At 48.5% G+C, this 13300-nt stretch overlaps 1 protein-coding gene across 1 annotated transcript in view; it reads right to left on the reverse strand.

The window, feature by feature from the left end:
- Positions 1–13300, reverse strand: part of SLC17A7 (solute carrier family 17 member 7) — a 56624-nt gene that overhangs the window by 15151 nt on the left and 28173 nt on the right. Inside the window, exons 2-5 of the mRNA XM_082196999.1 lie at positions 3251–3503; positions 1844–1962; positions 1012–1126; positions 654–741 (exon numbers count right to left, since the gene is read on the reverse strand). Of these exons, the coding sequence (XP_082053125.1) occupies positions 654–741; positions 1012–1126; positions 1844–1962; positions 3251–3503 (575 nt within the window). The remainder of the gene's footprint in view (positions 1–653; positions 742–1011; positions 1127–1843; positions 1963–3250; positions 3504–13300) is intronic.

Genomic DNA, 13300 nt, shown 5'->3' on the forward strand with positions numbered 1-13300 from the left:
CTCCCACACTCGCCGTTCCATGACTAGCTGCCGTCCTTTGTTATAGCTATGAAAAAGGAAGAAAAAATGGTGGGGGGGAGGACGAGAGGAAAGCAGTGTTCAACACCCTCTCCTTGCGGAACAGGAACTGTCAAATAACGGGGCAATTCGGGGGGCAATTCGTCAGTTACCCACCAGCGGTGCTGTTTCCTGCTCAGCAAGAACAGTAAGAGGGACAGAATTTGCAAGGGGGAAAACTGCGAAAGTCGCAAGGGACCTTTGCTAACTGGGAATTTATTCCTTCTGAATAAACACTACAGAAGGATCCTGGCTGTGGAGTTAGGAATTGCTAGACAACGTGGCATTTTGTGAAACTCTGTATGGAACCACTGTTTCAATGCCTCAGAAGCGAAGCAGTCCCCGTGTGAAAGCAACTTACTAGTGAGTTTTCCTAAAGTGAGTCACTCACCAAGCGCTGTTCCAACATGTAAAACCAAACCAAGAGGTGATGCGTCATCTAGACTTTGGGACAGGTCTTCTAGGCTTCTGTTTAAGAAGTTTCAACAAGCCAGAAGCCAAAGGACATCAGGTTCAAGGGGGCAACCATGGTTTTGTTGCATGGGAGGCCCTCCCTGCCCATTTAACTTCGATGGTCGGTGAACATGTTACCTTACCACAGAAGGCTGTTGTCGCCAGGCGGCTGCGTTCCAGGGGGGGTGCCCATTTGCTCCAGATACCGTGGCATGCTGGGTAGGTGACCCCCTGGAGGTGGAGGGCACAGAGAGTTACATAGAGATCAGAGCTACCTTTCCACTGGAGAGAGAGGGAGAGAAGAGGCAGGCCCAAGGAACAAGCTCCGCTTCTGACCCATAACTCTGTCCCACCTTGACTCTGTTCTTTACAAGGGGCTAAGCGCCCCCAGGACAGCGACGGTGCTCTGAGGGAAGGGAGCTGAGGCTTCGGAGAGGAAGGTGGAGAGGTTGATATAACGGGGCGGTGCGAAAGCGCGGAGATTAGGGGTGCGGGCCTTACCTCCACAAGGCCTTGCAGGATCCGCACGAAGATCACGCAGCCAAAGTGGACCCTTGCGGCCGATGGAATGAGCATGTTCAGGGTTGATGTTGCCACAATGGCAAAGCCAAAAACCCTGTGGACCAAAAGGCAGGTGTTAAGAAAAGCTGTAAGGAAAAGAAAGAAAGCCCAGGCCGTTTGCTTTCCCTCTCACCATTATTCTTTTGATATTTACAGAGGTTTTTTTGTTCCACGTGAGCCTGTGAAGTGATAAGGGAGTCAATGGCCCTAATCACCAGCGACTTTCATGGCTGAAGGAGGATTTGAACCCATGTCCCACATCCACATTCTGATGGTCAGCCAATTGCTCTGAACAGCTCCCTGCCTCTTCCCGCAAAGTGCTGTAGAGACTAGAGACCTGCACAGCGAGAGGACAGGCCTAGGAAACACCATAAGGAACCTCTGCTTTCTCTAGCGAGGGTCTATGTACGCATGTGTGTTTCGAGATAGGTGTTTATTGTGGGATCAGTGATGTTCCTCATGCTTGCAAATTTCTTGCACGCTAAGCTTCTTAAATTATCAACTAAAGTTTACTTGGAAAGAACCACAAACTTAAAAAAAGACCCAAAATACCAAATTTTTGCTGTAGTGATAATCTGGTTTACACAAAGGTACAGTCAATTTTCATGATCTTCATCTTTCACCAGATAGTGAGCTAACCCAAATGGACCAGGGTATCTTTCTATTCCTGTTCTAAAGAATGAGATCACCAGGGGTGAGCCAAAATCTGCACGTTCCCCCTCTTTGATTTACACATACACACTAAAAAAAAAATACCCTACCTGCATCTTACCTGTTAGCAGCAAATTTCTGTGCTATGAACCCTCCTGGGATCTGGGTGACAATGTAACCCCAGAAGAAGGATCCATGAATCATGCCTACTGTCTCAGGATCCCAGTTGAACTCCGCTTTCTAAAGTGGTGAGAAGAACAGAGGAAATATTTGTTTCATGATTACTGCCAGCAGCAGGACTTCGGTCCAGTGGCGTAGAGTGGGTTGTCAGCACCCGGGGCAAGACAAGTAATTTGCGCCCCCTAAACCATGGATTTGCGCCCCCTAAACCGTGGATTTGCGCCCCCTAACCCTAACCCCCAGATGTTGCGTCCGGTGCAGCCGGGCCCCCCTGCACCCCCCACGCTACGCCACTGCTTCGGTCACAGCAGCACCATCCATTCAACGCTCATGGCTCCCCCTCCAGCCAAGAATCCTGGGAACTGTAGTTTACGTTAATGGTACCCTGCATTGTAGCTCTGTCAGGAGTGAACTACATTTCCCATAATTCTTTGGGAGGAAGCTTGTTCTTTAAGTGTATGTTGTGTATGCAACCATAGAATAATAGAGTTGGAAAGTCATCCTAGTCCACTGTGGTGGTCATCCTAGTCCAGGTGTGGGGAACCAGCGGCCCTCTAGATGCTGCTGAACTACAACTCCCAGCATCCCTAGCCATCGAGCATGCTTGCTGGGGCTGATGGGAGTTGTAGTTCAGCAACATCTGGAGGGCCAAGAGGAAGATTGACCCTGGGAAACAGTCAGGGCTCTGGAATGTGTGAAGCAATAGTAAAAAAAGGGAGTGCCTCATTAAATCCAGAAGTGCTTATCTCTGAGTAGACCTATGCAGGACTGGGGATGCTGATCTGATTAGGCAAGGTGAAAAACTGAAAAACTTCATTCTGGTTTAGTTATTCCAGAACACTTTTGTCTCTGGCTCTGTCCATAATTGGTTCTCGCTCCACCCAGCACTGCCCTGTGGCCTCCAATGAATTAAAGGTAAATGTAAAGGACCCCTGGATGGTTAAGTCCAGTCAAAAGCGACTGTGGGAATGCGGCACTCATTTCACTTACAGGCCGAGGGAACCGGTGTTTGTCCACAGACAGCTTTCCAGGTCATGGAAGTGGTTTCCAAGCCACTTCTGGCGCAATGGGACACCGTGACGGAATCCAGAGCGCACGGAAACGCCATTTATCTTCCTGCTGCAGCGGTACCTATTTATCTAATTGCACTGGTGTGCTTTCAGACTGCTAGGTTAGCAGAAGTTGGGACAGAGCAACGGGAGCTCACCCTGTCGTGGGGATTCGAACTGCTGACCTTCCAATCGGCAAGCCCAAGAGGCTCAGTGGTTTAGACCACAGCGCCACTTGCGTCCCTTGGCCCTCAACAGAAAAAAAGCCTGCCCCTGCTCCAGAGGGAGAACAGTCTCACCTTCACAACGAGTTTGTCCCCTTCGTAGACGGTGTTGTTGTTGACCATGCTGACGATGGCCACGCCCAGGTTGCAGCGGATGCCAAAGCTGATGCAGAAGCCCAGGCCGCAGAGGATGGCGATGATGTAGCGGCGAGGGAGGCCAAAGCAGGTGCAGTCGACGATGGGCGGGTGCTTCTCGGTCACCTCAACAGCCCGGCCCTCTTCAGTCAGCTCGATGGTCTCCCCACCTGCCTGTTTCTTATCAAGGATCCTAGAAGTCAGAGATAAGAGGAAGGCTTGAAGGGATGGGTAGGACTGAAAGCTGACGACCCAGAAAAAGCAATGGTTCAAATCTGTTCCCATGAGGTGAGCAGATTCTGTCTCATTGCCTTCTTTCCACTTTATTGATATCACGGAAGTCTCTAACATTGGGGAAAGGAAGGCAGCTGCCTCAGGCGGTCATGAAAGGGCAGCAAGTTGTCAGTTAAGTGGTTATTGTTGTATTTTTTCCTGCCAGGGAGGCGAAGGAAGTGCTTGTGGGAAAGAATGGGTGAATTGGGAAGTTTTGGTTTCTCATTTTTCCCAATCTTAAATTCAGTTTTCCACATGTCTGCATTGGCTTGTGGCCTCTTTGTTTTATGTTTTTAAAGTTCTCCCCAAAACCCACCAGCATTTTGGTGTGGATTTCTCCTAATACCCCCATTTCTGTATGCAGTTTTGCTAAGCAATAATGTATTTTCCCACTATATTTTCACAAGTATGTGTACACTTTACCCCAAGTTATGAATTTTTGTATACATCAATTGGCTGGAAAACCGAATAGCACAACCTGGAGAAGTCCAAATTTCGAAAGATCGCTCTTATGGTTGGTTTAGTCTTTTGGAAAGCGAGAATTCGGTAGGTATGCCTTTCAACGCGAACTGAATCAAATTCCTCCTCCATCCCTACTTGTGGGATTTTCTGCCTCAGATGCCAAAATTACCTGAGTACCTTTGGCCACTCTGCACCTTGCCTTCAGGTGAGAAAGGGGGCATCAACATCAGCATCAGGAAGGAGCGTCTCCACCTCCATCGTTCTGCCTGGACAGTGAGGTCCAGCTCTGAGGGCCTTCTGGCGGTTCCCTCGCTACGAGAAGCCAAGTTACAGGGAACCAGGCAGAGGGCCTTCTTGGTAGTGGCACCCGCCCTGTGGAACACCCTCCCACCAGATGTCAAAGAGAAAAATAACTACCAAACTTTTAGAAGACATCTGAAGGCAGCCCTGTTTAGGGAAGCTTTTAATGTTTAATAGGTTATTGTATTTTAGTGTTCTGTTGGAAGCCGCCCAGAGTGGCTGGGGAAACCCAGCCAGATGGGCGGGGTATAAATAAATAAATAAATAAATAAATAAAAATTATCATCATCATTTTATTTGTATGCCACCTTTCCACAGTTAAAACAATGCTCAAGGCGGCTTACAATATGAAAAGATTTACATAATTACTAACAACAAAATAGTCATAAAAATAAAGAAAGCACATTAAAAACTACATAACCAAACTGAACAATTGCCACATAAAAATAAAGATACAAAAGGTTAATATCAGTAATATCAGTTAATATCAGTAACAGCAAAACCTCCCAAGAAAGCTTCCCCCCAAATGCCCCAGCCCTTGCTAAGCAACAACTGCAGCAGCAGTCCTTATGAAGCCTGTCAGGCGCTGCCCTGGGCCAGGTGGAGAGAGGCAGGAACGGGACCCTCAGGCTCTCAGCAGGAGAGTCCTCCTGTTTGATGCCCTGCTTCAGGGGGCACATTATTTGGGGATGGCCCTGGGGACGCACTCTCCGCCCTGCCCTCCAGAAGGAGGGTTGAACTGGGACAATTTTCTAAACTAATTCTGAAGCTGGAAGATGCCCTCTTTGCCACAGCTCTCAGTTCCTTCATTTTCATTAATGTCTCCCCCTCTTCTCCCCCTCTCACTTCTCTGTTTACGAAGCACCTGAAGTATCACAGAGCGAGCCAGTCTGTAAATCACACTGTGCACACAATCACACAAGAGTTGGAGTTAACTCTTTATTAGGGAAAACACAATCTACACGGACTTGGCTGGGTGTTGGCCTAATGAGCACGGCATCTCATTCTTGGTGGTTTTACTCCATGGAATCAGTTGCCAAGACTAAAGGTCCCCACCTCCCCACAACCATGTATGTCTCCTCCTCTCCAGGGCTTTCTCCAAGCAATCAGAGACTTTGCCTTGCATGCAGCCAATCTCTGCTCTGCTCTTTTCATGTATCTCCTGGTTCTGGGAGACAGGGTGGAAGGAGCCAGACTCAACTCTGCCTCTTGGCCACCTTCCTCCCACTCACAAACTTTAGCTTCTGCCTCTGATTCTGGACTGCTCTCTGCCACTGCCTCTTCCTGCTCACTAAACCCGGTTACCCCTTCAGCTTCTGACACCATCTTCTCCCTCTTCTACCGCTGACCACCCATTGTTGTCCCACCACCACTCCCTGGGCTCTGAGCCTTCTTCCTTGGGGATTCCCCAGCTGATTCCTCCCACCATCCCTCTGTGTCCAACCTGTCTATGACATAAAACGCTGCCAAAGAAAAGTGGGGGGAAGGGGAGGCAGAATCGATGGGATGGTGCTGCATCTGCAGTTGTGGCAAGATCTCTTTCGGGCAGCACTTTGCATACGTGCTCTAGAACATGGACAACACGTCACGCATACCCTGGTCCGTGTTGACTGTTGACTGTTAATTTGGGATTGGTGGATCTGACCATTTTGGTTTTTCTCAGTTTCCCATATTTCCATTCTTAAATCATTCATCCATCCATCCATTGCATTCATATCCCACCTTTTCCTCTAACAAACTCAAGGTGGTGTACAGTGGTACCTTGGGTTACAGACGCTTCAGGTTACAGACGCTTCAGATTACAGACTCTGCTAACCAGAAATAGTACCTCAGGTTAAGAACTTTACCTCAGGGTGAGAACAGAAATCGTGCGGCGGCAGCGGGAGGCCCTATTAGCTGAAGTGGTACCTCAGGTTAAGAACAGTTTCAGGTTAAGAACGGACCTCCAGAACGAATTAAGTTCTTAACCCGAGGTACCACTGTACATGGTTCTTTCTCCCCTCCTCAATTAATTCACACAACAAGCCTGTGAGGTTGGTGAGGCAGAAAGAGGCAGTGACTGACCCAAAGTCACTCAGTTAGCCTCATGGCCTACTGAGGATTTGAACCCTGGTCTGCCAGGTCCTAATCCGACACTCTAAATACTACGCCATAGTGGTTTTCCAGTTCTTCACATTTCCACATCAGTTCATCAGTTTTGTGATATATATATATATATATATATGCAGGTTTTGGTGTCTTCGGGTGTCTTCCCGTGTAAGAGTCGGGGTGTCTGTGCGACGTTTCGACGAGGTCTCACTCGTCATCTTCAGGCTGGTGCTTTCGGCTTCTTGTTACTGGAACAGAGCAGAGTCTGGTGTTTGAGTTCCTATAAATACTGTTGAGGGGTGTGGTGTATAGCCTCCAACGTTCTGGGCAGAGAGGAAGTTCCTAGATTAGTGTGCCTTAAGGAACAAAAGAAGAAAAGGCACACTAATCTAGGAACTTCCTCTCTGCCCAGAACGTTGGAGGCTATACACCACACCCCTCAACAGTATTTATAGGAACTCAAACACCAGACTCTGCTCTGTTCCAGTAACAAGAAGCCGAAAGCACCAGCCTGAAGATGACGAGTGAGACCTCGTCGAAACGTCGCACAGACACCCCGACTCTTACACGGGAAGACACCCGAAGACACCAAAACCTGCATTCCTGTACCCGTGAAAATCTACGAAAGCAAATATATATATATATATATATATATATATATATATATATATATATATATAGTCCTCATGAAAATTCACCAGCATTTTAGTGTGAATTTCTCTTAAAGCACACATTTTAATGCAGCTTTGCCTCAAATGCACCCTGTTGCAAAGCGAATTCCCTTAAGATAATGCATTTTTGCACACTTTGATCACTATAATTTTTTTACTTTTATGCACACATTTTACACATATGCATTTTTGCACATATTTGCTTGGCTGGAGAACTGCCTTGCAAAATTCAGAGAAGCGCAAATTTCACAGGACAATATTGTTCCATTCTGTGTACAGTGGTACTTCAGGTTAAGTACTTAATTTGTTCCGGAGGTCCGTTCTTAACCTGAAACTGTTCTTAACCTGAAGCACCACTTTACCTAATGGGGCCTCCTGCTGCTGCCGCGCTGCCGGAGCACAATTTCTGTTCTCATCCTGAGGCAAAGTTCTTAACCCGAGGTAATATTTCTGGGTTAGTGGAGTCTGGAACCTGAAGCGTATGTAACCTGAAGCGTATGTAACCTGAGGTACCACTGTATTGCTTCAGAAAGTGTGAGTGAGGAAGGTTCACCTTTAAATGTGATCTGAATCTGAATTCTCCCCCATCCTTCATGCTAAGCAGTGGCGAAGCTGCATGCTCCGCTACTGGGGGCGGAGAGCAGGTGAGGGCGTGGCTGGCACCCCGGGGGCGTGGCACACGTTCTGGGGGCGTGGCATGCTGCCTGTGGGGGGCGTGGTGCCTGGAGCACGGGGGGGATGTGGGATGTGCAGTGCATGTCTAGGGGGGCTGCCGCGATGGCACCCTACTGGAATAGTGGTGCTGGGGCGGTCCGCTCCCTCTGCACTCCCATTCCTCTGCCAGTGACGCTAACATGCCTTCTGTGGGGCTGCCTCTGAAAATGCGCTTGGAAACTTCATTTGGTGGCCCAGCTGGCATCCGGGGTCCACTCTAGCCAATCATATCTCACTCACTTTAGAGTTTCACAGAACTCTTCAATTTTCAGTGTTAAATGAAGAAAACTGGGTGGAGGAAGGGGGAAAGAGGGTGAGGAAGGCCTCCTGCCATGGGGAAAGGCGCATTGGCAATAGATTAAAAGTTTTGAGATGGTGACTTAGGAAGCCTTGCAGACTAATGAGGTTAGTTTGGGTCCAGAGCAGAATCAGGCCCAGACGGGGGGGGGGCATATGGGCCACTTGGCCTGGGCCTCTGATTCCAAAGGGGGCCTCGGTCATCATATTCACAATCGCAGGGCATGTGCTGGGGCGAAATATGCAGATACAGTTCAAGCCTTGAAATAAAATTATTTGTCAGCATAACTTTGTGAAAATTATTTATATACTTACTTATTTCTAAGACTTCAGTTACCCCCAGGGTAAAAAAAGGGGGGCACATTATCTACCTGGTCTGGGCCTCTGCCTGGCTCTGCAAGGCCCTGTGCAGAATCTGTGGGTTGACTTTCCTCAAAGCATGTAGCGATAAAGCAGTGTTGCCACTCCATTTTTAAAATACAAAAGCCAGCAGAAAAATGCTCCTCCCCGCCCCCTTTGTGTATTGCAGAGGTGGGGAATCTCAGGTCTGGGGGAAAGTGTGGCCCTCCAAGCCCCTCTACCTGGCCCTCAGAAATCTCCCCAGGCCATGCCCTTCTCTGGCCTTCCTTCGCTTCCACAAATGTTTATGATTGGCTGGAATGTGTCTCTGAGCTCTGATGGTGCCTCTGGCCTGCTTACATGGAGGATATGGATGTGTGAGCATGTGTACAAACTGGCCTCCTGGGCAAAGGTAAAATTCACATCCATGGCTCCACCCACATTTGCCTCTGGCTCCGCCCACTGCCCATGCGGCCCTCAGAAGGCTGCCCTGAAGGGAATGCAGTCCTCTGGCTGGTCCTCCGACCCCTGGCTTCTTGGAGCTCAACATGCCAAAGCTGTAAGGCAGAGAGCAGAAAATGGAAGAAAAGTGTGTGGTCCTTATCCTAGGAAAGCAGGAGAATTGTTTTGGATGACAGGGAGCTGCATATGGACTTGACAGGAGCAGCAGAAATGGGATGGCTATAGCATTAGCTAAGCCACCATGGCATCCTTGTAAGGAACTGCGTCAGGTGACTCTGCGTAGATGCAGGCAGTCTGGCCAGACTGACCTGAGAGCAGAGAGGGTGGGCTCAGACGCGGGGAAGGTCCCTCCCTGCCAAAGATTTCAGAGGGGCTTGGAGCACCCCCAAGTCCTCGTCCATCACCGCCCCCTTCCCGCTCTTACACACTGTCTCGTCAGCCTGGTGGGGAGGCGGCGGATGCCCACGCAGAAGCTGTTCCCATCAGAGCTGGTGCAGATGGGCTCTGAGCTCAATCTCGGCACTGGGCCCGAGAACAACTCCTTTCCCTTAGCAACGGAGGCGACAGAAAGGCCTTCTTTCTGAGCCCCCTCGTATCGTCCCTTCCCCTCAGTCCCTCCTTCCTCCCTGCCCTCTCCTGCACACGCAGCCTCCACCAGATCCGTAAGCCAACCAGTGTTAGTGAGTACAAATATGCACCTGACATTGCACACCTATTCTGTATGTTCAAAGCACATCCCACCTGCTTCCGGATAGTCCTGGAAGACGTCGTTTGCCCCTCACAGAGCTACAATTCCCAGCAGCGCATTTAACAAAATACAGCTCCCAGCGTCCTTTGAGGTGGCAGTGGCGGAATGTGCTTTAAATGTATGGTGTACATGCAGGGTCCATATCTTAGCAAGGAGGGATTCTTAAAACAATTGGGTGACACTCTTCCCAAACCCCCTAGTTACAGGAGACTATGGATCATAATTTGGCTAAAATTGCAAATAGGTGGCATTGTGAGGTTGTGGCCCAGCGGTCCTGAGCTCCAGGTCCTTTGTGTCAGGCCCCAGATCTCTGGTTCATCCCCCATCCAATTTTAATTTTTTATTTTTTAAACCCTCTGCTGGCATGCTGCAAAGTGGCTGCGTACACACCTTGCATTTGAAAGCACATGACTTCCCCTAAGGAATCCTGGGAATTGTAGTTTGTTAAAGGGTGCTCAGAATTGCAGTTCTGTGAGCAGCAAACTACAGTTCCCAGGGTTATTTGGCAGATGCCAATTCCTTTAAATGTATGGTGTGCGCACAAGCCCTAGTTGTGCTAGTGCGACTCCAGGCACACACCATCTTATTTTGCCCCCAAATTTGTGTCATGGGCCTGTGTGCTGAATTCTTTAAGAGCCCAGAGTAGTGATGTTGGTCAGAAGGAAGAGGGTTCTGGATTTCCTCAGAGCTTCCCCCCTACATTTCTCCCCACATCACTGGAGCACTGAACACCCCACATTTCCACGAAAACTTGTTTAAAACTGTTCAACCTAATCCAGCCAGAAACTACAAGTGACTGTCATTTGTCATGTAGTGGTGAGAGCATTCGAGCGAAAATCCTTGGCACAGAGCTTGCCGAGTGACCTTGGGCCAGATACTAAGCCTGGCCTCCCTCACAGGACAGTTGTAACAATACTGAGCTCATTGGATGAAAAAACGATATAGAAATCTGATAGGCTATGCCAGAGTTCCGACACTGGTGGCAGCTGTTGCTAGGATAGGCTCGTTTCCTCTTAGCCCGCCCCCTAATATGATCCCACAAGCAAGACAACCACCTGGATTACACCTTAACAGAATCTCAGCATACAGAAACAATTTGGCTAGTGACTAGTTTCCCACAAAGTTGTCAGGAAAATCTTTGCCTGCTAGATTTCTACACATCGGAACCCTTCCCGAGGGCAGCATTTCAGACTGCCTCCTTGGGGTCACTATTTTTTAAATATAAAAAGCCCTTTTCACTGTCTCTTTAACAGACAACTCAATCTGCCTCAGAAAAAAATAAAATTCTGAAAGACTGCCATTTCTTCAAACGGTGACTAAAGCACATCGTGCATCGACACCCAAAATGCTCAGGAAGATGTGCTATTATCACATACCAAAAAAGACTCCTGAAATCACATGCGCGCACAAACACACAGCGCTGGAAACACCCCTAAGCATTTGGGTGCAATTTGTCTGACATTAAACCATATATATTGCTTGAATTACAACAGCAGTCCTCGTCGGTGGGGGGGGGGGTGTTTAGGTGACAAGCTTCGGGCGGCGACATGCTGGTTTCAACCCTCTCTCTAAAAAAAGAGACTATTGTTTTCTGGCCAGCTGGCAATGCCATCCCTCCCTACTCTCTGAGAAATACTTTGGGGGAGCCAGCACCCCTCACATGCCCCTTGATCTGATTTTATAGGACGCTCCTGTGCTACATGATTTCATTTCAATAACTGCTGCTTATGTACATATATTAATTTAGCCTAGCCTACCTGCCAACCTAGGGACGTGGGTGGCGTTGTGGGTTAAACCACAGAGTCTAGGGCTTGCCAATCAGAAGGTCGGTGGTTCAAATCCCTGTGACGGGGTGAGCTCCCGTTGCTCGGTCCCTGCTCCTGCCAACCTAGCAGTTTGAAAGCACCTCAAAGTGCAAGTAGATAAATAGGTACCACTCCGGCAGGAAGGTAAAAAAGCATTTCCGTGCGCTGCTCTGGTTCGCCAGAAGCGGCTTAGTCATGCTGGCCACATGACCCGGAAGCTGTACACCACCTCCCTCGGCCAATAAAGCGAGATGAGTCGTCCGCGACTGGACCTAATGGTCAGGGGTCCCTTTACTTTTACCTTTACCTCACAGGGCTGTTTCCGATAAAAAAAGGGGGGAGGGGAGAAAAGCATACCCAGCCCTGAGCTCCTGGGTTTGCCACACAGCTATAACTGAGCCCATGACACCAGTTGGCTACCAATCAGTTTCCAGGCCCAAATCAAAGTGCTGAGCTGGGCATTTTGGAGGGAGATTCTGTGCCTTCGTCCTCTTGCTGCTGCCTAGGGGAGGGAATGCAACTATAGCATGGAAGGGGAGAAGGAGATGTGGATCCAGGGAGCTCCAAGGGTTGGTTGTTGTCGTTTTTTGTTGTTGTTGCCGACACCTTTGTTTTTTAAAAAAGCACACACATGGAAAAATGGCTTCCTTGCTTTGCTGGAATTGTACTCCACTCTTCCCCTTTTCAAAGGAGTTGCTCAAAGCAGCTTTCAGCTATCAAAGCACACATAAATTCAAGGATGATACTGCCATTACGAAAAAAGAAATTAGCAAAATATAAAAGCAGCAGGAACAACGAAAATAAAAATAAATGAAAATGCAGCAAAGCCACCCCCAGACTGCCAGGGGAGGATTCAAGGGCATACTGGAAATTTAGCTTTTGCACAATTGAAGCAGATGAAAGCACCACAACGCAGAAGATCCTTCCGGTTAGGAAGCTGATGGGGAAATGTACTGGAAAGTGTAAGATGAACAAATCACTACCAAGCAGACTTTATCAGCACGGTGCAAGCAAATCAGAGTGAATGTTCACTGCTGTATAACCTCCCTGAGAACTAGGCAGAAGGCACGCTCAGTAAAGACCAGACATAGTCAACCCCTCTGTGTATGCTTTGTGCAAGCAAATCAGGCTCAATAAACAGGCCTTATGGAAGAGCTCCAAGAGCAACAACAACAATAAGTATTTCCTTCCTTTCTTTTGAAAGAGTTGAATTGGTCACACCCAACCAAATAGCTTCCTTGCTTGAGAAATGGAAGAAGATACACCCAAGTCCTTCCAAAGAGGAAGAGCGCCCTCTACTGGTTGGGCTTCACACCCTTCTCTCTGTAATACAGAAACACACACACACAGTCCTGCACTGGATCTTGCCCGACTTTGGATATGATCCTTTTCACTGACGTCAGCTCAAGACGGCCGTGTTGGCAGCTTAGGAGGCAAGGTTTTAAATATCCCTGGCTAAGCTGCCCACCGCCAGCAGGTTTGCAGTGACCTTGGGTGGTGCCATAAGCTTATCAGCCTCCGGTTTCTTGCCTGGCTTCACGTTCACACCACCAGATCTCGGCATCAACCCATTGAAAGCACAGAGAGGGCCCCAAAGACATGAGTGCTATAAGGATCATGCAAAATGGTGACCCAAAATCAGGCATGAACTGCTGGATCCTGGGCTTGCTTACTCAATCCATTGATCCCAGAGAACCTGACCTTACTCTCTGTTGTGTTCTTAGGATTTCACCCAAACAGCTATATCCTGTGCAAAATAAGGGACCCCTATGCCTATTATAAACAATGGGCTCGTGCACACCTAGCATTGCATACAATCGGGCTGCAAGTG

Source organism: Podarcis vaucheri (genome assembly GCF_965113315.1).
Source record: "Podarcis vaucheri genome assembly, chromosome: 13".
In the NCBI taxonomy this organism is placed as follows: domain Eukaryota; kingdom Metazoa; phylum Chordata; class Lepidosauria; order Squamata; family Lacertidae; genus Podarcis; species Podarcis vaucheri.